Source organism: Cladophialophora carrionii, assembly GCF_000365165.1.
Source record: "Cladophialophora carrionii CBS 160.54 unplaced genomic scaffold supercont1.1, whole genome shotgun sequence".
In the NCBI taxonomy this organism is placed as follows: Eukaryota; Fungi; Ascomycota; class Eurotiomycetes; order Chaetothyriales; family Herpotrichiellaceae; genus Cladophialophora; species Cladophialophora carrionii.
This window is the reverse complement of record NW_008481816.1, coordinates 2,733,446-2,757,192: the sequence shown is the minus strand read 5'-3', so window position 1 is coordinate 2,757,192 and position 23,747 is coordinate 2,733,446. Positions and strand designations below refer to the sequence as shown.

The 23,747-nt window shown below is 53.8% G+C and overlaps 8 protein-coding genes across 8 annotated transcripts; 4 read left to right on the top strand and 4 right to left on the bottom strand.

Moving 5' to 3' along the window:
* Positions 1 to 1,078: 1,078 nt before the first annotated feature.
* On the top strand, positions 1,079 to 7,186 carry G647_00972 (uncharacterized protein; the record flags this gene model as incomplete). The annotated part of the gene is made up of 1 exon (XM_008724374.1): positions 1,079 to 7,186. The coding sequence occupies one exon, from the start codon at positions 1,079 to 1,081 to the stop codon at positions 7,184 to 7,186; it is 6,108 nt and encodes a 2,035-aa protein (XP_008722596.1).
* Positions 7,187 to 8,796: 1,610 nt separating this feature from the next.
* G647_00971 (uncharacterized protein) lies at positions 8,797 to 10,204 on the bottom strand (the record flags this gene model as incomplete). Its single annotated transcript, XM_008724373.1, has 2 exons — positions 8,797 to 10,124; positions 10,171 to 10,204. 2 exons carry the CDS (start codon positions 10,202 to 10,204, stop codon positions 8,797 to 8,799), a joined length of 1,362 nt encoding a protein of 453 aa, XP_008722595.1.
* Positions 10,205 to 10,707: 503 nt separating this feature from the next.
* G647_00970 (uncharacterized protein) lies at positions 10,708 to 11,562 on the bottom strand (the record flags this gene model as incomplete). Its single annotated transcript, XM_008724372.1, has 4 exons — positions 10,708 to 11,105; positions 11,164 to 11,312; positions 11,397 to 11,436; positions 11,490 to 11,562. 4 exons carry the CDS (start codon positions 11,560 to 11,562, stop codon positions 10,708 to 10,710), a joined length of 660 nt encoding a protein of 219 aa, XP_008722594.1.
* A 4,868-nt stretch (positions 11,563 to 16,430) lies between these two features.
* On the top strand, positions 16,431 to 16,919 carry G647_00969 (uncharacterized protein; the record flags this gene model as incomplete). The annotated part of the gene is made up of 2 exons (XM_008724371.1): positions 16,431 to 16,700; positions 16,722 to 16,919. The coding sequence occupies 2 exons, from the start codon at positions 16,431 to 16,433 to the stop codon at positions 16,917 to 16,919; spliced, it is 468 nt and encodes a 155-aa protein (XP_008722593.1).
* A 765-nt stretch (positions 16,920 to 17,684) lies between these two features.
* G647_00968 (uncharacterized protein) lies at positions 17,685 to 19,114 on the top strand (the record flags this gene model as incomplete). Its single annotated transcript, XM_008724370.1, has 4 exons — positions 17,685 to 17,804; positions 17,888 to 18,203; positions 18,338 to 18,393; positions 18,479 to 19,114. 4 exons carry the CDS (start codon positions 17,685 to 17,687, stop codon positions 19,112 to 19,114), a joined length of 1,128 nt encoding a protein of 375 aa, XP_008722592.1.
* Positions 19,115 to 20,152: 1,038 nt separating this feature from the next.
* G647_00967 (uncharacterized protein) lies at positions 20,153 to 21,192 on the top strand (the record flags this gene model as incomplete). Its single annotated transcript, XM_008724369.1, has 2 exons — positions 20,153 to 21,012; positions 21,081 to 21,192. The coding sequence occupies 2 exons, from the start codon at positions 20,153 to 20,155 to the stop codon at positions 21,190 to 21,192; spliced, it is 972 nt and encodes a 323-aa protein (XP_008722591.1).
* Positions 21,193 to 21,666: 474 nt separating this feature from the next.
* On the bottom strand, positions 21,667 to 22,413 carry G647_00966 (uncharacterized protein; the record flags this gene model as incomplete). Its single annotated transcript, XM_008724368.1, has 2 exons — positions 21,667 to 21,990; positions 22,105 to 22,413. 2 exons carry the CDS (start codon positions 22,411 to 22,413, stop codon positions 21,667 to 21,669), a joined length of 633 nt encoding a protein of 210 aa, XP_008722590.1.
* A 360-nt stretch (positions 22,414 to 22,773) lies between these two features.
* G647_00965 (uncharacterized protein) lies at positions 22,774 to 22,932 on the bottom strand (the record flags this gene model as incomplete). Its single annotated transcript, XM_008724367.1, has 1 exon — positions 22,774 to 22,932. One exon carries the CDS (start codon positions 22,930 to 22,932, stop codon positions 22,774 to 22,776), a length of 159 nt encoding a protein of 52 aa, XP_008722589.1.
* Positions 22,933 to 23,747: the final 815 nt, after the last annotated feature.

The window sequence follows — 23,747 nt, the reverse complement described above, 5'->3', positions numbered from 1 at the left end:
AGCCACCCTGGTCGAGAGTCCACGGAACCAGAGATCACACCCAAGAGCAGGTGGTTGCCACATACCAATGTCGACGGACAATCGGTGCCCTGCTACCAGGGCAGGACTAAGCAACTGGCCGGCAGGACCAGTCAGTCGCCTATCAAACGAACATTTAGGTCTTTTCTTCTGACCGACTGCGGTTTCGTCACGGATCAAATGGCTGGACGAAAATCTTAATGCTTATGTCAATACCGAATCAGTCTCGCAATCAACAATATGAGCGACAGGATTCAGAGCAGACACCCCTGATCCCAGACTAGCTTTTAGGGCTGGCCGAACCGAATGTGAATTCGAGTGTGAGGATTGTATGAGGAGTATTCAAATCAATGCTGGTGGGATGAATGCTGCTATCCACGATGTCTCGATTCGAACTTATTGCTCGCGAACAGCGTCCAAGGTCTACACAGTAGGATTAACGATGCTTGTGCAACGTCACCCTGATTATTCGGTGTTATCAGCAGTCAGTAGACATAGTCACAAAGCCAGCTTCAAAGATACATTGCCATCTGCGACGTGAATATCGATTGTAGCGTCCGTTGCTCCGTTCCGGGCGTGTCATCCATCACAGCTACGGCTTTGCTCGCGGAGTATCTAATTAGATAGAACCCCGGAATTGATAACGGCGCACAAGCACTCTAAGCGAAACGGTGGCAGCACCGCCGTTCAACGAACTCGATCATGCGGGCACCACGGGCGTCTGCATCCCCACATGCGCCACCAGCGCCGCACACCATTACCGACACCACCATCTTGGGCTACCATGTTTCGGGCCGGTCTCAAAATTCATGGGGAGTGAGTGACCTCGTCGCGGATCTTCAACGTCTCCTGCTCTCGCTCTGGCTCTGGCTCTCGCGCTCCCGCTCCCTTGCTCGCGGTCTCGCCTGCGTTCACTGTCACTCGCTTAATATCCGTGTCCGTCTACGCACCCTTCCCCTGCTCCACCGAGTGCCGGCCGTTTCGTTCGATCCCTGGTGCCGAATTGGACTGTGCGGGCGATCTGCGCAGCCCGACCGATCACACATGTAGCACGGCCAAAATGTCGGGCATCAACCCTGGACTAGAGGAGGCCTTGCGCAAGTTGGACGAGGAACTCGAAGAAGGCGACATCACCAAAAAAGGCTATGAAAAGAGACGTACTCTCATTCTCTCTCAGTATATCAATCCCCAAGCCCCCACGCTACAGTCACCGGTGCAGTTACAACCTCAACCACGAGGAGGTCTCCGCATACACTCTCCGGACGACAGCGACCATCCTGCTTCCACCAACGATGCCTCCAGAGCAGCCTCCCTTGCGGCCCTCACCGGCCAAACCGTGCCGAGCCCGTCCAGGAGCGGCACATTTACTGAGAGTTACCCGAGCATGAACCGGCAGGCCTCGATGCTGAGGGACGAATTCAATGAGTCCCAGAGAAGCATTACCCCACAAAGCCATGTTCAGAGATTTCAAGAAAGGGAGGCAGGTGGCATGCCGCGCGGATCGATTTCAGGAACCTCATATGATGGTCGACACGAAACATTCATAACGGCTAATGATCAATCGCGTAGTCAGACGCTCTTGAGCCAGAACTATGCTTTCAATCCCGATGTGCAACAGAACTATGGGCCCCCAGAGACCCGCAACTCTACCATGCTCGATTCACAACAAGGCTATTTCTCTGATTTTGCAGGCCAACAACGGGAAGAGCATCAAGAGAACTATGGAGGAAATCTACACCGATATTCCCAGGGTGAGGTGACGTCGCCAACAGCACAGACGGCACCGCCTTTTCTCGGCTCTGGGGAGTTAGCAGGAGGCGCCGCTGTTCATCAAATGCCGCTTGAGCCACGCGAGGTCCCATTCGCCATTTGCGATCCGCACGATTCGCATATTGAGATGTCGAGGTTTGAGAACATTGCTGCGGTACTCCGGCATCGCGCAAAAACGAACCCCAAACAGGCGGCGTATTGGGTTCTCGACCAAAAGGGTAAAGAAGTTGTTTCCATCACCTGGGAGAAGCTGTGCAGCAGGGCCGAGAAAGTCGCCCAGGTCATCCGCGACAAAAGTAGCCTGTACAAAGGAGATCGGGTCGCCCTGATCTATACCGAGAACGAAATCATTGAGTTCGCAGTGGCGTTGCTTGGCTGCTTTATCGCCGGTGTGGTAGCTGTGCCCATCAACGACATGAAGAATTATGTCAGATTGAATGTCGTATTGACCTCAACGCAGGCACATCTTGCCTTGACCACCGAGGCAAATCTCAAGAACTTCCAGCGAGATATCACTGCGGCGAAGCTTAACTGGCCTCGCAGGGTGGAATGGTGGAAGACCAACGAGTTCGGAAGCTATCACCCCAAGAAGAAAGGCGAAGAGCCTCCTCTTGTGATGCCCGACCTTGCCTTCATCGAGTTTTCCATGGCGCCTACTGGTGACCTTAGGGGGGTTGTCATGAGCCACAAGACTATCATGCACCAAATGGCGACGCTGAGCGCAATGATCACGTCGGCCACGAGTAACACAAAAGCTGACACCTTCAATCCCTCACTACGTGACAAGCAAGGACACGTCATTACCGGTTCAAGACACGGCGAAATCATGCTCAGTTACCTCGATCCAAGGCAAAGCGTTGGGATGATCCTCGGAGTTCTGCTGAACATCTACGGCGGTCACACGGTGATTTATGTCGACCAAAGGACGATCGAAACGCCTGGTCTCTATGCCAACCTCATCACAAAATACAAGACAACATTACTTGTCGCTGACTACCCAGGGCTCAAAAGGGCTGTCTACAACTACCAAGCGGATCCCATGACGACGAGGAATTTCAAACGCAACTTTGAGCCTAACTTCTCTAGCGTCAAGTTGTGCATGATCGATACTCTGACCGTAGATGCCGAATTCCACGAGCTCCTTGCTGATCGATGGCTCAAGCCGCTTCGCAACCCTAGGGCTCGAGAGATTGTGGCTCCCATGCTTTGCCTACCTGAGCATGGGGGAATGGTGATCAGCATGCGCGACTGGCTTGGTGGAGAGGAACGGATGGGCTGCTCGTTAACGCATGAGATGGACCACGACCGTGAGGTCGAAGAGAAGAAAGAAGAGAGTTCAACCACAAAATCCGGCTTCGGCAGTAGTCTTATCGGAGGCGGTAGTGCTAAACCATCCAAAGAGCGCTCCACAGAGGAGTTGGGGGAGGTGCTCCTCGATAAGGAGGCTTTGAGGACGAACGACATTGTCGTGCTGGCCATGGGATCGGAAGCCAGGGCGAAAGCGAGCTCTTTTCCAAACGCCGTGAGGTGTGGCGCGTTCGGTTATCCTATCCCTGACGCCACTCTTGCCGTCGTGGACCCCGAGTCTGGCCTCCTATGCACGCCAAATTCGATCGGCGAAATCTGGGTTGATTCTCCCTCGCTCTCAGGGGGCTTCTGGGCGTTACCCAAGCATACGGAGACAATCTTTCATGCTCGCCCTTATTGTTTCAAGGAGGGAAACCCTACTCCGACCGCGATTGATCCCGAGTTCTTGCGCACTGGCTTACTCGGCTGTGTCATCGAAGGCAAGATCTACGTCTTAGGCTTGTACGAGGACCGACTCAGACAAAGAGTTGAATGGGTCGAACACGGGTTGGCAGTGCAGGAACATCGCTACTTCTTCGTCCAGCATCTCATCCTCAGCATCATGAAAAATGTGCCCAAGATTCACGACTGCTCTGCCTTTGACTGTTTTGTAAATGACGAACATCTCCCGATTGTTCTTCTTGAGTCGCCGTCGGCATCGACGGCTCCACTATCGTCCGGCGGTCCGCCCCAACAGCTTGATATCGCGTTGCTCGACTCCCTGGCAGAGAAGACGATGGACATTTTGTATCAAGAGCATCATCTCAGAGTGTACTGCGTTTTGATTACAGCGCCCGGAATTCTGCCACGAGTAACGAAGAATGGCCGACGAGAGATTGGCAACATGCTTTGCAGGCGGGAGTTTGACAACGGCGCACTGCCCTGTGTTCACGTAAAATTCGGTGTCGAACGAGCGGTGCAGAACCTTCCGGTCGGAGAGGACATCAACGGCGGGATATGGTCCGTCAATTCGAGCGCCACAAGAGCTGATCTGCTCTATGGCCAAGAGACCCAATGGTCGGGTGTTGACCCTCGCGAAGTCGTCATCGACGACAGGACTTCGACGGCATTGAGTAATTTCACCAATATATTCGACCTGATGCAATGGCGCGTAGCACGGCAGGCGGACGAGCTTGCATACTGCACAATCGACGGCCGGGGCAAAGAAGGCAAAGGTCTGACGTGGAAGAAGTTCGACCAGAAAGTGGCTGCGGTGGCCCTCTACCTTCGAAACAAGGTCAAGGTCAAGCCAAGCGATCATCTCGTCTTGATGTACACGCACTCGGAAGATTTCGTGTTTGCCATTTATGCCTGCATGGTGCTGGGAGCGATTGCGATCCCGGTGGCGCCCCTGGATGCCAATAGACTCTCGGAGGATGCACCAGCATATCTACATATCGTTGCCGACATGGGAGTAAAGGCCGTTCTCTGCAATACCGACGTCGACCACTTGTTCAAACAGAAGATCGTGTCACAACACCTCAAGCAGTCAGCGCAGTATTTGAAAGCACACATCCCCAATGTCTACAATACCACGAAACCTGCGAAGCAGTCTCATGGTTGCCGGGAGCTGGGCTTGACGATCAACCGCGCATGGATCTCTCCGACAAATCCAGTCATCATCTGGACTTATTGGACGCCTGATCAGCGTCGAGTCTCGGTGCAGCTAGGGCATGACACCATCTTGGGAATGTGCAAGGTCCAGAAAGAGACGTGTCAGATGACCAGCTCAAAGCCAGTGCTTGCCTGCGTGAGAAGCACGATAGGAATCGGCTTTCTGCATACAGTCACAATGGGAGTCTACAACGGCAGTGCCACCTACCTGATCTCGCCGCTTGACTTTGCGCAAAACCCTGGCTCTCTGTTCCTTGCACTGTCCAGATACAAGGTCAAGGACACATACGCAACCAGCCAAATGTTGGACTTCGCCATGGGCCACGTCCCTGGCAAAGGCTTCTCTCTCCACGAGCTGAAAAACCTGATGGTCATCTCCGAGACCAGACCGCGCCTGGACCTGTTTGCGAAAGCCAGGACACACTTTGCTCAGACCGGACTGGAAAGGACGGCCGTCAACACGATCTACGCACACGTCCTCAATCCGATGATAGCCTCTCGCAGCTACATGTCGATCGAACCGATCGAGCTTTGGCTGGATGTACGCGCATTGAGACGAGGTCTGATCTACCCGGTCGACCCAGATACAGATCCCACGGCTCTTTGCATTCAAGACTCGGGAATGGTTCCCGTGTCGACTCGCATTGCTGTCGTCAACCCGGAAACATGCCAACTCTGTCACATCGGCGAGTTCGGTGAGATCTGGGTGCAATCAGAAGCCTGTGCCAAGTCATTCTACATGTCGAAGCAGGTCTTCGACGAAGAACGATTCAACGGCCGCATCGCCGGCGGTGACCCAAAAGTCACGTACGTGCGGACAGGCGATCTAGGCTTCCTCCACAATGTGACGAGGCCGATTGGACCCGGCGGTCAGCCGGTGGAAATGCAAATCCTATTCGTCCTGGGCAGCATTGGCGAGACGTTCGAAGTCAACGGCCTAAACCACTTCCCCATCGACATTGAGACCACGATCGAGAAAAGCCACCGGAACATTACACCTGGGGGTTGTGCCGTCTTCCAAGCCGGCGGCATGGTCGTGGTCCTCGTGGAAGTTTTCCGGAAATCCTATCTCGCATCCATCGTGCCGGTCATTGTCAACGCAGTGCTTCACGAACACCAAATCATCGTTGACATCGTCGCCTTTGTTGGCGAAGGTGACTTCCCTCGGAGCAGACTATCAGAAAAGCAGCGAGGCAAAATCCTCGCCTCGTGGGTGACGCGCAAACTGCGGACAATTGCTCAGTTCGGAATCCGCGATGCCGACGGCGACAGCCAACATACTGTAACCCTCGCGGAACGCAAGGCCCCCAGCCTTGCCAGCAAGACATTGTCCGTGAGTCAAACCGACCAAAGACGCGCATCCATCGCGTCCGAAGCGAAGACCAATCCGCAACAAGCCGATCAAATGTCCAACCGCTCCAGTATCATGCCCGAACTCCCTTTCTCCCTTCCTCCAAACCACTATCAAATCGACCCGACAGGCCTGTACAATCCCAGTGCGCCGTCAGCCGAAACCAAAGGCGTCTCCCTAAGCGACAAACCATACACCCTCCCCGAAGGCGCCGTCGAAATGCCTACCCACCCATTCGACGACCCGGATGAAAATGAAAACCCTTACCTGACAGATGAAAAATTCTTCGACCCGAACGCTGACCCGGAGCGGCAGTTTGACGACTACAACAGCCCCGTGGACCGCTCCCGTTTGGATCCCGCGCCTGGGGCCCCGCCGAGATTGTCACTCGTCAACCCGGACGAATATCCCCGCAACGGGAGCAACGACAACACACCAACCTCGTACACGGCGACTGTGACGCCCACATCGGCAGTTCCACACGCGCTGCGCACGCCTGTCGAAAGTGGCGCCGAATCTCCCTACGAAGACCAGGGCAATCCGTTCAGGAACTCCATCCCCGCGAGCATTCCTAGCTTCGACTTCATCACCTCGCCTTCTTTCACCACGTCGTTGACGAACCCCGCCCTGACGCGGAGTCCCCTGTCCGGAGCCCCCGCTCGGGATCAAATGGCTTCTGCCAGCGCGACCTACCATCGCATCACGTCCCCGCCCGCCGCTGCTCCTGGCACAGTAGGTGCAACAGGCGGGCGCGCCCTACTGCCGAGTCAGCAAGCACGATACCCGAAGGCAGCCCCCTCGGCGGTATCCGCTCCTACTACTGCTCTTGCGCGCCATCCCAGCAACAATTCATACGAGTACCAGGTTCAAGACCTGCCCCGCGAGGCGTTACAGTATGTTAACTCGACGCAATCACATGCCCCCGGACACGGTCACAAACGGTCCGGGTCCTCCAATTACGCGGATCCGAACACGGCGAATAGTTTGCATCCCGACGATGCGAGGCAGAGCGTCGACCTGAGCAGTATCTCCGGGAGTGTGCGGCGGAGGTACGATGGCAGCGCGTACGACGATTATGACTACTAACCGTGCATGCACTCGTGGACCATGTGCATGTATATATGTTTGTGGGGTCAAGGAGATGAGACAGGATGAGACGGCAGGGGCCCGAGGGCACGAATTGAACAAGAGTCGAGTCGAGTCGAGTTGCCCATCGTGGTACCGCCAAGTTCTCTGATGTACATTACATACATATGTCGATGCGTACATATGGTGGCCGACAGTTCCTGTCCGCTCTTGTGCTGCTTCATTCCCTGCTTCATTCCCTGCTTCATTCCCTGCTTCATTCCCTGCTTCATTCCCTGCTTCATTCCCTGCTTCATTCCCTGCTTCATTCCCAAGTCCAACCTCACACGCCATGATAGTCCGCCCGCAGATCGCAGGTGTGCAAAAAGTGTCAAGTAACCATAATTGACTGTGTGTCTATCCAGCTATTGTACGTAGCTGGCGGTTACGGAGCCGGACTGCCCTAAAGCAAGCGACTCGAGAGACGTGAGGTGCGCGAGTGAAGCAAATGTGAGTGAGTGAGTGAGGTGAGGCTAGTAGGATTGCTGCTTCAAGCCACAGAAAGGGAGCGCCTTGACTACCTGCAGTACAGCTGGGTGATTGTACTGTAGCACGCACGAGAGATGTGATGAATCACCACCACAGCCGGGTGACAGCACTTCTACAGGACGGAGTACAACTACAGTATTGCCATGCAGTTCGTCCGTCTTGCTTAGCCCTTACCCCCTAGCCCGTGGAAAACCAATCACCATGTCCTTGTCCTGAGCCTCGCCCGGGCTACATGCTATAGTACTATATGTACTCTGTAGATGAAGGGTTCAGGCGGCTGCATACGGAGGACTGTAGGTACAGACATGTAAGAGATCCAGATGGTCGGTCGCTCCCTCGCTCAACCGTGCTGCACCGCGCGCGCCAGAGAGTATAGGTCCTCCCTTCGTGGACGAACGCACGCGTGTTTTTGCGACCACATCTAATTGCACGTTTGGCTTTACCACGCGAATTGGATCCTGCACAGGGCATCCACAGGGGGATTACAGCATAAGTCCGACTTTGACGGAGATCTTTTGGAGTATGTACTGCGTCTGCGTGTGAAAACGCCGCTGTACTGTACGAGTCGGACCAATACTGTCAGGGGACTCGTCCAATGCGATATCAAGATGTCCTTTGATCCAACGACCATGCCTTTTCTTTGGGGGGAAGTTCCAAGACAGATTGCTTCCCTCGCGATGGCGGTGCGGTGCTTCCGGAAGCGTCTTCTCAGGAACTCCTCCTTAAAAAGTGGCCGCGAGTACATAGTGTAGGACGGACGGATCTGTCACCGCGGTGAAAGGAACACGTCCCTCGGCAGTTCTTGTTTGCGAAACAACGTGCAATGTAGTACAGTATGCATCCTATTCCGTCCTCTTCGCACCTTATGTTGGGGGGTATCATATTCTATGGCTGCAAACCCATAATCCGTGGTCGAGGCAGCTCAGCATCATCCATATCAATAACCCGCGCACGCCGGCCGTCATGACTAGTTTCTTCGGTTTGCACACATCCTCCCACTCACTGCATTGCAAACCCGAGAATGGTGGCTTCGACTTGAAGGCAGTCCAACCCAGCTCATCATGCTCGTTTCCACGGAGCAGCTATTTCTGCTCCTTCTGCGTCTCCAGAGCCTCGCTCACATTGCCCAGAACTGAGGGAGACATGTACGTGGTCCCGGCCGCTCCATGGCCATGTCCATCAACCATCGGGCTCGTGGGTGCTGTGACCATGGCAGGCGTGTCCACGGTCTCATCCTCCTTCTCGGCGTCCTCCTTGACTGCTTTCTCTTTCTCCTTCGGAGCCTCCTTTTCGCGGTACCCGCCGGTAATGCTCCCGCTCAAGCTGTCATTCCTTCCGTGTCCACCGCTCGCACCTAGGAGGCCGCTTCTCACACTGGCTGCATCTCCGCCGTATTTGCTCCCAATGTAACTGTTCCGCTCGCTCGCCAGCGCCGGTGCCATGACACCCGATGCCGATATCAGACTTGCTCTTTCCGCGTTGAGATTCGACCTCGCGTAATGTCCTGTATTCTCGCCACGGAGAGAGGCCGTGTCTCCTGCACCGCTTGAATGAATGACCGTGCCCGAAAGGACCGACAGCGGGAGAGATTCGCGACTGCCCCCGAACATCGAAGCAGGGGCAAGTGCTTTCATGGAGGCGTTGGTGTCGACCGAGTTTCGACGGCGGCGCTTTGATGAGGATGCTAGGGTGAGGATGGAAGCGTCGTCTGTGAGGACGTTATTGGCGGTTGCGGAGTGGTATGTTGTCGGGTGGCCATGAGGCGCGAGATGTGCTGGCACAGCAGTGGCGGGTTGGCCACCATAGTGTGGGGGATTGCTTGCGGCAGTGGATGAGTGCGTGAGGCCGAGAGCTTGGTTGTTATGTGCTGGCGCATTGATGGATTGCACTGTGGTTAGGGTCGTGGCCATAGATCGGACCGACGGCGCCGGAGATGAAAACGTGCTGTCTCTTCCACCATCCGTCCTCGTGGTCGCCGTGGCACCTGTTCCTGCACCGGAAGGAGCGGCATCTGAGAGAGCCGTCTCTGCTTGCGTGGCTAGGGTGGGAGCTCGTGACTTGTTACCGCCCATCTGGCTGTCGTGGGAGATGGAGATAGAGTGTTTGCTGTGCGACTGCGACAGAGAGCTGTGCCTCGATCTCTGGGACGTTGTGACGGGCGTGGAGAAGGAGAGGTGGCCGTTTGTGTGGTTGCTGTGGCCCTGAGGCTCGCTAACGCGCCCCGACAGAGGATATGGGTTGTTTTTGGCGACATTTCCCTTCTTCGACTTGATGCTCATGGGGAGGGTTGCGTAGCGTCGTGGGGCACTACCTGCGCCATCGCCGTTGGCGTTGGCGTCTGTGTGCACGGTCTTGAGGTTCGCGAGCCGGCGCATCCAGGTGGTGAATGGTCGACGACGGCCATCCCGGTCTGATTGAGTTAGGACTTGTTGACACATCTGTGAGACGGCACTCACCATGAGGTCGCAAGGGCGCTTCGGTCGAAGCCATAAACGAGAACAGAGACGAGCTTGGTGTCAGAGTCGTGTGCGACACTTGGCCAGTGTTGTGTCAGTGAGTGTGTGTGTGCGCGATTGGGATTGGCGTGTCAGTTCGGAGAAATTGGCGGATGCGCAGGAAGTGGGATGTACAAATGAGAGGAAAGTCAGGTCAGGCACCCAGTGGTAAGAGTGCGCGCAAGGCTGTTGTACAGAGAGCCGCTATGCGTGAATTGGATAAAGAGAGTATACCGGGTACAAGGGATCGAAGGAAGTAGCAGCATAACACAAGAGGAGAAAAGAATCGCAGAGGCTGGCACGACGCTCGATTGTTGGTTGAAGTGGATGAGTAGCAACAATGCGCGGCGGTTTCAGAGCTGAGCCTCATTCACACGTGGCTCCCTTACTCTCTCCTCACATCCCCCTGCCCCCATACGAGTACCCCGTATTGCCCGTATCATTACTCCGTACCACCCACACATCTCAAGACGAGTACTCCGTACTCGTACTGTGTCACTACATGAAATCGTCCTCGTAGAAGCCGGCATCTCGGTCTTGGTTGCTCACCATGTTCTCCTCTCGCATAAAGTCATCGTAGGCATGGTCTTTCTGCCACCTCAGCTCTTCCCGCCGCTGTCTCTCCTCCCGATCTTTGACCTTCAGCTTCTCTCGCTCCATTCTCTCCGCCTTGCGCTTTTCTCTTTGCTTCGCCTCCCTTTCCGCTCCCAGATCAGGAAACTTCTCCTCGCGGGTTTTGTTTAATCGGTTGACGATGGCGTTTTGTCGTACAGGGACATGGACTTTCTTCACCATTTTAGGGTCGTGGAATGATACTTGGCCGGTTGCCATAGATGCATCCTTGCGCAGGTTCGACCACGGCGTGTAGATGACTGTCACGTTGTCCTTTTTGTTGCCTGCCAGACTGATGATCAGGACCTCGTGGCGGCGTTGCAAGTTTCGTGGATACTCTACCTTCGATCGAGTTTGCCTTGGTTAGCTGAGCACAGTCCTCCAGCAGCTCTTTGGGTATTGATGTCCACGATTCACCCGATTGGAGTCTTAGATAAACGTGTGCACTCGACAAATTGTCCACATGAAACTGTTTGGGGTTAGCGATAGAGCTCGGAGATCCCTCAATCTACAGTACCCTGAGGAAGTAAGTCAACTATTCAGCTATCTCAACCCGCCGGCAGAGTTTGTCTTACCAAACATCTTCATCCCAGCCAAATTTGATCAAGTCCTCATCTGTACCTTCAATCAGGTTTTGTGTGCACCCATATGGTTCCTACGGGGCTTACTCTCTTCCTTGTCTTTACCGACGTAGAGGAAAGCAGGCGGATCGACCACAGTCGACTTGAAATAGTACACCATTTGATCGTCCCAGAAATCAAGATTCGGAGGTGCTGGTCACAACGTAGGGCAGCTGCTAATATGCTTTGATCGAGTGCCTGGAGTAAGCACGCAGTCTCACATAGGGTCCCGGATAACAACGGTCCCAGCACTGGTTTTGTGTCCGCTCAGCCTGTGAAGGGAATGAGAGAGTCTTTACGATTGATTGATCACTTCGAGAGAACGACCGATCGAGGATTATTACTCTCCCGTAGCCAGCCGCACTACAGTCTGGCCAGTCCGGTGGAGTATTTGCTCGCCCCATGACGGGGCATTCACGGTGCCCTGTCTGGGTTGCTCTGGACTCCTCACTGCTCCTCTGCCCTTGTGTCGCGCTCTGCTTTCGGCCATAATAAGGGCTAGTGAGGATAATTCAGGAAAGAAACCTCAGCCTGGACAATCAATCATACGTGTCTCGGAACTACCGACATAGGACGGATTTGCCGAACCGAAGCAACAAGGACAGTGTCAGGATCTCTTGTAGGGGGGTGCCTCAATGAGTCAATCATCATTCTGAAGATCACCATGCCACTGCACAGACTGATACTGCAACAATTCTGCATGTGACTTCGGGGTGTGGTCCGGGATAGGCACTAATCGTTCGCGTGCGGCAGATCCAGGTCCCGTGCCTAGTCGCTACAGGCGTAGAAGCAGCACACCATCGTCAATCTGAATCCATTGCACCGCTTGTAATGGCAAGCCTACATGCTCCAGACAGATGGCAACAGCCTAGGCGACTATTTATCCGGTTGCGGAAGAGGAAGGACTGTGTGATACTGTAAAGGCTACCATTTTTTCTGGTCTCTACGGATGGAGAAGTGGGAAACTCGAAGAGCCGAGGAAAGGCATATGCCAGCCTTGTCACGTCGGAACGCTACCGATGCACGCGTCCTCATGGTCATGCGTGCAAGCGGCAAAGCTGTTTTGTGCATGTACCCAGTAACGTAAGCTTTGCGCTACTGTAACGACTCTCGCCCGCGAAAACCCGTTCAGGTTAGCAAAATATTGGCGCGATACGCTGGAGACCCGCGTGCACATCATGCAGTAACTGGCCGAGTCACGGATCCGGGGAAAGGTAGGGTGGTTGACTCCTGGACTCCGTGTTGAACGAAACCCGGATCTTGCCCCGGCTCTTGAAGTACGGAATTGTCGATCAACGTCGACTCCAAGGTACTCGGTGCTGGCATGCGTCTTGCGTTCCCGTGGGGGATTAGGAAGGGAGGTTATGGAAAAGCTCATATGGCAATCCATAGATCTTCGCAGCCGGTTGTACCCCGATTAAGAGCCATGATCTCGGAAGAAAACATCATCGTGCATCGATTCGAAGAACAGAAGGTTAGAGGTACGTACCCGTGTGCCCGTCCTCATTGACGTCTGTCGCGGTAAAGGTCCCCACAGCTACAAATGGCCGCCGCTGAGCTTGGCTTTGTTGGTCCTTGCCACCTCTGCGCCCCGAGAATCTTGGCGCTCTACGCACCCACTACGGAGCACTCGCGCAAAGGTTCCCTGCAGCTCATGACACCTGCTCCACCAGCAACGAGAATGCCGCAAGCAATACGGTATATCGCTCATCTTCTTGATCATGGCGACGTCTGCATGGGCTTGCAAGCTATAATCTCCAAGCTATGGTCTCCGAGGACATTGCCCAAGAGGTTCCTCAGGAGCATTCTCAGAACCTCAGCGTTCATTTTGATGCCGGATTTCACACAAACTCTAAACTGCGTGCATAAACCTCGAGCCAGATGAGGGAAGGCGAGGGCGTCGAACTCCACGATTGCATGATATGTACTCGGGAAGATCGGCTTGTCCCATTCGATCGCGAGTCAGAATATCACAAAGCACGCCTGTATCCTGCCTCAGTCCACCCTGCAACTTCGCTCGGAAAGCCATTAACTGGACGGAGTAGAGCCGCTGTATAGCAGGCAGCCCGAAGTGAGCCGTACCACCCAGTCCTTCTGGCTACAAGCGCCACTCCGCATCTTGAACATCTGAAAAGGTGAGGATGAGCGGCAGTTTAACGGTTGATGTGCAGCACCTCTTGTAAGTCTTGCATTGCATGATCAGCCTTCGAGTTTCGGATCGACAGTATTCACTCGCTGCCTTCTCGTCCATGTTGCAGCCCAACGGACTATTGACTTGTATTGGTCGTGCTCGAGTCTAGCATGGGGTTCGCCTATCCCATCACACGCGGAAGAGCTGCCGGCAGCTGAAAGTTTGCCATACACGCATTGAGCATCTCCTCACTTTACCTTTCTTTCGTGTCGACCAATTTTTTTCTCCAAGGAAGGAAAGTATCCTAAGCTCTTCTATAACACTGAGTGCTGAAATGCCTATAGCGCGATGGTCAGTTCTGACACCCTTTCCGCTCGACTCATTGTCTTCTAGATTCATCCGCAGCCTTCGATTAGTTGACTCTACTCATCACCGTTTTCGTGCATGGAGGGTTCAGGGAGCTCGTCAACGTCATCCGTGCTACCAATCGCATGGATGTAGCCGGTATGAATACTTATCAGACCCCCGTTCGGGGGAACAGATCAGAGAGGGAACGGAGGGATCCCCTGAAGGCGAGGGATCTAAAGCAAACTAAGGCTTTAGAGATTACAATTCCGGACACCGTGCCTATATTTCGAGCACTCGTTGTGCTCGGTCACTGGCTGGATAGCAGTCCTCACTTCGGGGCATGACGCGAATCCGGCAAGCCAAGGTCGTAACGAGCGCGTGTATGCTTTTGTGCAGAACCGGCGGGGATCTAGCGCCTACCCTCGACACTCGAACCTGCCCTTGCTGCTTCAGCATCCGTAACTCATCAGCTGCGGCGCGGCAACCGAGTGTTCGTGGAATGGAGCCAGGATCAGAATGGGCCGAGCCAGCAAACACAAAAACGCCATACCTTTCGTCATCCGGCAGATAGTATTTTAATTAGGTGTCTGTCATTAGCGCATGGTCATTGGGCGGTTCGTGTTTGACGCATCCCGCTGCCTCGTACCGCTCCAAACAACGGTGAGCTCGAGGATCGTCTTTGCATCCTCGCCTAGCTACGACCAGCGGAGGTGCCAATGCCACTGCATGCAACCAGCAAACGCGTGGTGCGTGGGGCTTCACCAATGGCGTCACCTTCATGCACTGCTAGAAAGGGCTCTGGATATCCACCCTCTCAGTCTTCTCATTTTGGGTTTCTCAACCTCAAGCAAGAATGCACAAGTGCGCCGCTCGGCATGCATACGACCGTAGCTTCGTTGATCAGAGCAGGCGGGCCGCTCCAGTCATGGTGCACGACTGCTCCGATACGGGCTACTGGATATTTACAGCTTCGTGTGACTGCCCAGGCCTGAGAGTTTTTGAGTGGTGGTCATGCACCCCGTACCCGACGCACAGTCTTACGGTCGAATCGACTTTCATCGACGAAGCCGTGATACGATGTGCCCGGGGTGCTGACAACTGGAAAACACAAACACAAATCAACAATGTCAGTATGCCCTCTCCGAGATGCTAGTGCTGGAGCAACCGGGACAACCACCAGAAGGGGTCCGATGCATTAGCCTTCCGTTATACCCGGGTCGACAAAACACCTGGCCGTGGACATGGGTCTCCGACTTTGCGCTGCGATCGTCTTCTTTCGATCGTTGCGGCACGAGTATCCGCGTTGGCCACAACCTACCACCAGAAAGACGCCAAAAGAAAGCGTTACCGATTCTCTTCCATCCCCGTATGCAGGCAGCTGTGATCCTAGACAAATAAAGTTGTGGTTGTCAGCCAGTGGGCCCGATATCCCTGACCGGCGTGGGGTCAAGCTCCCGAGCTCCTCGTGCCATGCTCAAGGATCTCATCCTCGGCTCTGGTGGTGCTTCACCAGGAATCCGTAACTCGTCCCACAACGCTCTCCCCTACGTCAAGCTTCCAGAAGTCAAACTGGTGCTTTTGTGTGGGTCACTGGCGGATAGAGTTCAGAGGCGAGCTGAAAAATACCCGGTGGTACACTCGATTCGACGGGTCAGTCAGGAGCCGCACCATACGCAGTCAGTCCCAGCTTTCGTCCTCGCTCCTATCGCTCGACACGCCCGTGAAATTCTCTGGGCAGCAGACTACCTGACTTCAAGGTCCGTTTTAACGGTGCGACTAATGCCTCCTCTGCTCGTTGACTTTACCTGGCTTCTGGCTTCCTCCGCTCCACCACACGTGCCCTCTCCGAACTCCTGCTGTGACTTCGCCAGAAGTCTATTCCAAACTCAATCGCAACGCAAGATTATCATCAGGGAGAGCTTGCTGTCCGGCTTTTGGCCACCTATCACGGCTCTTCGTCACAGGGATACCTCAGATGGGTGTATCTGCCTTGGCCAATGGTGTGCGTGGAGTCTCTTCGTTCCCATATCCCATCACAGATGCAAGTTGCAGCACCGGGCAAGGTGGGTGCCATGTGAGGAAATACCAAGTGTATATGCGCATCGCTGTTCCGACCAATTTCGTCGAGTCGTAGACTTCCAGATCGTATGTGCCCACGCACCGACTCGACCCAAGCAACGCCATGTTTATGCCTCGCTAGTTGATTAGCAGGCTGCGGTTGGGCTACACCGGCGGGGTGCTCCATTGTTCATCCGTCACGGTGTTACCAAGGAAGCGTTTACCCCTCCACAGCGTTCATCCTCTACCAATGCTCCTCCATGTCTGTGTGTCCAGCATGTCGCTCTATGAGGCTCTGACTCAGCTTAGAAAAGTCCGGCCATGGAATCGTCCGCAACCTGAAACGCCTCTATAGTCGCTATCTCTCTCCTTCAGCCGGCCATCTGCACCCACAGCGCCCTGGATACTAGCACATCGCGCGTTTGCTCCCCCTCCACAGATCTCACCAAAAGATGTCACGAACGATCGAGGTCACGGTTAGACAAGCCCTCCAGACCGTGCAAAACAGCAGTACAGGAGAGGTTGACGAACGTATCCACCAGATGCTCGAGGACTACCTTCGCCAAACCTGGAGCCGAATTCAGGCTCAACCTGACACCTACGTTATGACTGACCTTGAGTTCGCCGTGCTCAACCACTTCCGAGCACGGGCCGAGTACCAGAATGAGACTGCCAGAAAGGCAATCTCTAGATACTGGGACAACATACGTCCCAGCAATGGAGTGAGTTCAACCTGACTCCAGGCCGACAGCACGGATCTTCGGCAAATGCCGGAAGAGGGATACACAAGCCGAGTGTCTTGGATGACTCGTGCCCTTTCCATAAATCTCCTTTTGCAGGAAGGATTTGCTCCCGACAGGGACCAAGAATGGAGCCGCCAGTTCCGCCCAGACGCCAGTCGTTCTTTGAAGTCCCCGAAAGAGGCATACACACGGAAATGACTGGGAGCAAGCTTTAGGCGTGCTGGGATGGAATTCGAAACCTGGTGGCTAAAGCATTCGCGGAGCCGGACCCGTGTTAGCCCGGTTCTCTCAATGGGCCGAGGGACTCGACGGTTGGAGGCATCATTGTTTGGAAGATGTCTCCACGTGTGCGAGTGGTCAGGCTACCTTGCAATCTCGCAGGTGCTAATACGAGCATCTTTGACCACTAGGTCGGAGGATGTGCTAGATAAGCCTTCGCTTCCGTGCCCTTACGCAACCCCAGCACCATTCATTGACTGTTCTGTACACTACTCTCCTGTTTACATTTCTCAAAGCACTCAACTCACCTCTTCGACCAGTCTCCGAGTCGCGGTATCCTGTAGGCTCCGCGGCCCTGCCTCGTCCTCCCATACTGAAGGGCAGCATGGTCTTCCCGCGAGACATGTCCAGCCTCACCGTCCTTTCACCACGGTCCGTCAACACCAAACCATGGAATGTTCTCTGTATCAGCCGTGTCACTTTGAGTGATGACGGCCCACTCCTCGGAATGGTTTATTTCTCTTGGACGGCGCCGGGCCAATACCCTTGATTGGCCAGGAAGGAAAACGTCGATATGGTCCAAGAGCTGGCCACACAGAGAGGTATGAGACATGTTGATGGCCCACATTCCAGTGTTAACATAACGAGTATAGGACCCTGCGACCACCAGATGTACCTCTCGCAGCCGCTCACACGACTCTTACCTCGTCCTCCGATGCTTGCGCCTTGTACATGACACCCAAGATGCTCTTCTCGATACTTCTGAGCCTGCTGGCTGAAGTCCCTGCCACACATGCTACACTGGGCTCAAAGGGATATGATATTCTATCACCGCATGGATTGGGAAAAGCCTTTGATGCTCATGTGAGACGGGGGAACTCCGAGAGGCATAACATGAAGGTTCGCATATCTTTCCAACTTGCACAATATACACTGACGCGATCTAGCTGGTGACGCGACAGTCGTCGCCTCCCATCACGACCGATCCTGATTGTGCCCTGTATGACGGCTATTTCTACACGACGCCACGGAACTACACTTGGCAATTGCAGTGCTCGAACTCTTATGGCGGTACGGTCCTGGCGCAGACGACCGACACCATCGACCTGGGCTCCTGCATCACCGAGTGCGTGAACTACAACCGCGACACCACACCGGGAGTGTGTGTGGCGGTCACATTCTCTAGTTCGTATAGTGGGTCAGATACTGTCTGCACGCAGTACAGCAGTGTTGACGAGGTCTACCTCGCGTCTGAAGAAGGAGGTGAGTGCTCCTTATTCAAGGCATGCCGCGGCTCCTCTCAGCGTGGGATTCTAGTGCTGCCCCTCTCCCCCATACAATCAAGATTCGCGACTTCGGTCAGAGTACTATTGCACCGAAGCTGACCAAGGACATAGGATTCGTGAATTCGGCGCTGCTAATCTTGGGGCCGGACGGAGAAATATTTGCGACTGTAAGTCTTTCGTGGCCGTCAGTGGCGGTTCTGAAGCCATTGGGTCCAGTCCCACAACTTTGATTATTTGCTAACCAAAGAACAGCCGCAACCCGAACCAACTTTCACTGGAGCGCCGACTCAACCGCCTGACATCGATCCAGTGCCCAGTCGAACGACGTCCATTGAGATCACAACAACGAGTACACTGTTCATAACCACGAACCCGTCCGCTGTGGTTACTTCCTACATTGCGTCCACTACCACTACAACTTCGACCAGTACAATTTTTATCACGTCATGCCTACCAGATCAGTCATGTCAGCCAGATGCGACGCCTAACTCTCCGTCATCCGAGCCGAGCACGCCAGGTGGGATTGGTTCTGGGACCACAAGCACACCGTCCATCAGTATCAGTGATGGCGGCTCAAGACCAATCACCTCAATGACAAGCACTACGAACGTGGGACTTGTTTCAAGAAGCACTACATCAGGCGCTATCACTCTGGATGCCGGTCAAAGAACATTCACAAAGGTTGTGCCCTTCACCGAGTATCGAATCCAAATCATCGAGATCTGTGCAGCAACGCCTACGCCTTGCCCCCAGTCATTGAGCACCGCCACCAATGTTATGTACAAGACGGAGATATCTTGCTCGCCAGGCGCATGTATGAACGTGGTGCCTACAACTGGGTATTTGGTCGATGCAATTGCCGGGGCAACCTGTGTCGTCGTTCAGTAGGAGATGCTTTGAAGTTGGTATGGTTATCGGTCTTGCAAGCTGGCGTCAACGTCTTCCTCTTCAACTGTAATTTTTATAACGGAGACGTACCGCACAACCTGGTTAAGTGATTCTTCGGCATGCTCCCAGGTTCATAACGACTTCCTTCCAACTAGGAATTTTGGATGCAATATTCATTGTCGTGAGAGAGTTTCGGAGTGGATTCAACACCAGACTCGTAAAAGCTTGGTACATATTTGAGGCTCCAAATGCGGCAAGTGTATTGTGTCGGAATAACTTCGGGTTGAACGCGCCGCACCATTGGCACAACGCGAACGCGACTCTGATGTCAATTTCTGTTCCCTCGCGACTTGTCTCTACAAGTTCATCCTCCAGAACCAGATGCCCTTATACTTGCTGTAGCGCACTGCCCTGCCGTTTGAGATGCACAAAGAGATGACGTTAGTGAGAGCTCATGAGGCAACTAGTGTCCTCCGAACGGCCTCGTGATCCCAATGCCAACTTTGCGCTGCAATCAACAGTGAGCTTCAGTGCAACCTCATCCGATGAACGGCGAGCAGCTTCAACAATGAGCGCTTCAAAGACTTTGATGAATATGGAGCCTGATGGGTCAGAATCCAAAATAGAACTTCTCAAGCTGTGTGCAAGCGGACCTCTTTGTGCAATGTCCTTTGTCGACGTTCACTAGGTGTGCAGGTAGGTGGAAGGTGAGGTTCATTGTCTGCCACTCCCACAACATCTGCCTCACCCCTACTATTCTACCTCTTAGCAAGCATCACCAGACCTGCGACTTTGGAACTCCCACAGACTTTTTGCAACTTCGGTCCTCGACTTCTCCTGCAACAATGGCGCGTCTCAATTTCTTTCCCGTAGCACTAATAGTCATTGCTGGCCTTCTTGGGTCGGTGGCAGCAGATGCCATACCATGTAATCCACTCAACGGTTAGTACATCTACGCGTCGGGATAGCGTTTTGCTGATTTTGGTAGTCACCACAGCATGTCCTCCGATCCCTGGTTTAACCACTAGTACATACTTCATGGATTTCACCCGACAAACGACGACTCCTCCAGATTGGATCCTTGCGGACTATGCAAAGGTTGATTATGCCTACTCCAACGGCGCGAACTTCACAATCACCAAACGACACGAGGCGCCGTACATCTGGTCCCGCTTCTACGTTCACTTCGGCCGAATCGAGGTCGTGATGAAAGTTGCCTCAGGTGGAGGCATCATCACAGGTGCGGTAATGATGTCTGACGACCTGGACGAGATAGACTGGGAATTTTCCGGCAACAACTTCGGTCAAGGTCGCGGCTCCGTCTTGACCAATTACTTCGGCAAAGGCCAAATTGGTTGGTCCGACCGAGGTGTTTATCCTGCAGTTGACGCTCCTCAGGACAAATTCCACACATATGCCCTTGATTGGCAACCCGATCGCTTAGTCTGGTCCATTGACGGTGTGCCGGTGAGAACATTGAACAACAACGGAGCAACCACTGGTTCGTACCAATACCCCCAAACGCCATCTCGCCTCCATCTGGGCATGTGGTGCGCTGGAGACCCAGACTCAGCTCAGGGTACCGTCCAGTGGGCTGGGGGTTACACCGATTTCAGCACAGCTCCATTCTCCGCCTATGTCAAGTCTGTCAAGATCACGACCAGCAACACATGCTCCAGCTACAAGTACCCTTATCCGTTCGACGGGACGTACAAATCAGTGCAGTGCTCAAATCAGACAGTTACACTACCATGCGCATACGCAGTTGTCGCAGGCGACGACGGCGATAAGATTGCAAAGAAGTTGACCGTCAACTTCGACACTCTGAAGGCCGCTAATGCTGGCGTGGATTGGGATAAACTGTTGATCGGCCAGGTCTTGGTGGTTCCTGGTGGGACGTGCGCGGCATCTTCGACGACTACTTCGATGTCATTAACAAGCAGCACTCCCTTTTCAGCCACTACAGTCTCGACTACTTCTTCACCAATCCTAACGACCACCACATCAACGTTTACTGCACAGACTTCTCCGAGCACAACGACGACTTCATCCAACACAGCGCCCAGCACTTCAACTAGTGCAGCCCTGAGTACATCAAGCACAACAACGATGACGAGTTCCGTAATGACTACTTCGACAATTGTAAGTTCTTCAAGCACGATGGCTATCACAAACCCAACGGCCCTCTCCTCGAGTACAATAAGCGTTGTCGTTTCAGCATCAACGGCGACAACGACCGCCTCCTCCTCGCCCACGTGCACAAGCTCAAGCGCGGCTGCGGTCATCAGTTCAAGTTCTACAAGCAGCGTTACTACCTCCACTGCTCCTATTCAGTCGTACATGGTGGTCGCAGGCGACTTTGGTTGGGCTATTGCAGACAAGAATGGTTGTTCTTTTGATGCACTAAATGCTGCCAATCCCGATGTTGACTGGGACAACTTGCAGATTGGGCAAGTTCTGAATCTGCCTGCCCAGATTGTTATCTCTTCAACGGTAACGACAACTCCTTCCGACTCAAGCTCTGGCGTCGTTTCTAGTTCGACAACTACGACTCAGCCGTCCTCTTCGTCGACCGTATCAACTTCTTCGGCATCCCTGGATAGCTCATCGTCGAGCATGAGTGCCTTAACCTCAACATTTCCTTCTGATTCGGTTTCCAGCACGGTCAACACTAGCTCGAGCACTGCCAGCTCCACTGTCAGCACCACCACTAGCTTAGCGAACACCAGCACGCCAACTCCAACTTCACCTGGACCAACATCAACTTCAGCCTCGGGACCGATATTGACTACCACTACTCCCACGGCGACCTCTAGCTCTCGCACAAACGCGGTCAACCCTGTGACACCGTCGCCACTGCCCACACCCAAGATGTTCTGCAATCAAGACAACTGTCTGCGTAATATGATCGACCCACGTTACTCGTCCTCCATGCGCAACTTCTGCTCGAAGTATACAACGACTACCTCCAACACCACATCGCTGCCTACTCTCTTGGGCGGTTGCTCTGCAGATGCCAAGAGAGTCAGCAGTGCGTGCAGCTGTCTGATCGCGAGCTTTGGCACGGGCACGGCCACTGCCTCGAGCTCGGCATTGACGGCATCGGCCTCCCGGTCCGGCAGTCCGGCATCCGGGAGACAGGTTCCTTCTTGGTTGTTGAAGCGCTCGCCTTTGCGGTGGAATCGTCTCGCAGCGTAGACAATTACGGGGGGTTGTGCGGTATATAGACGGTGTCGCAGACGGTTTTGCAAGACACGATAGGAAAGGGGCGCTCCGGGCTTTTGTGCGCTAATCTCCATAGTTGGCATAGCAGCTTCTCCGGTAATCCGCGATGTACTGTACGTTCTTCATTTTTCACGGTCCGCGTTGTGACCCTCCCCAGTCCGACAATATGATTCCTAAACCCAGCTTGCTCTTTACATGCTCGATGAATGTCGCACAGTCCGCACAGGGCGCCTGGCTAACCAAAATGAGCGCCCGTCTGTGCATAACTGGTGGTGCTATGAAAGCAAAGCCGCCTAAGTGATTGATCGATTGCAGGACGAAAGCCCAAGCTTTTGCATTTTAGAGGTCAACTGTTCCTTACCACGTCTTCAGTTCCATCTTGCTCGCGGACTTCCGGCTCCAAGAAAACATGATGGCTGACGAGATAAATGCGATCATTTGCTTCTCGGCGTGGGAAGCACGGTACTTGTCCTGGTTTGGCGTTGTCGTATTGGTGAAGCGTGAGCTGATGGTTGACGAGCCGAGATATCCGCATGACTTCGGCAGTGCAGACCTTGCCGGATATCAAAGTGACTGTCTGATTGTGTGCCCATCCGCTCATCGCCGAGATCGGGGGAGACCGTGCTCCTCGTTCCAGTCGCGCAACGGTTTTCTATTTAGTAGGAATAGGATACTGGCAGATAGAAGCAAAATCCTGATACTGTCCTCCGTCTTCAGGAAGACGTCATGCTGGTAATTTGTCTCTTGTGGTGTGAGAGAGAGGCCTTCCTGGGGCCAGCTTAGAAGATTGGACAATCATTCTGCGCTCCTGGTTTGCCGTGTACGTGGTGTCCTTGTATACCTGTACCTTTCTCCCAGAGCGGTTGTATCTTTCTTCTTTGTTTCAAGAAGACTCGGTAAACTGTAGAGCAATCAAGCCATTGTGGTCTTCGAGACTTCTGTCTGCTCCATGTTTAAGAAGAGGCTTGACACAGCCTTGTTGGCCTGGTTAGTCCAGCCAATAAGGCTCCGAAGGCTCCTCCCAGCAAGTAGTGGGTGAATGGTGGGTGAGTGGGGACAAGGCTGTAAATGACTAAGCGGAAGCTTGGCAAGATATCTTGGCCGCACGAAAAACTGCGGTGGTCCCGAACTGCATGCTGCGAACTTGGAGTCTTGAGATTGAAACATTTGTTACAACGTCTCCTACCCGCACAACCATTTCCCGTACGAATCTCCCAGATCCTAATTGCATCCGACAAGCCATTGACTCCCTGCAGGCCGTCTCCTCGATAATCAGCCAACATGACGAAGGGAACAAGTTCGTTCGGCAAGAGTGAGCAAAGGACCAACCCTCAACCTAGGTTGAAACATATGGGAGACATGGTTTCTGACTGGGATGTTTAGGACACAATAAGACTCACACTCTTTG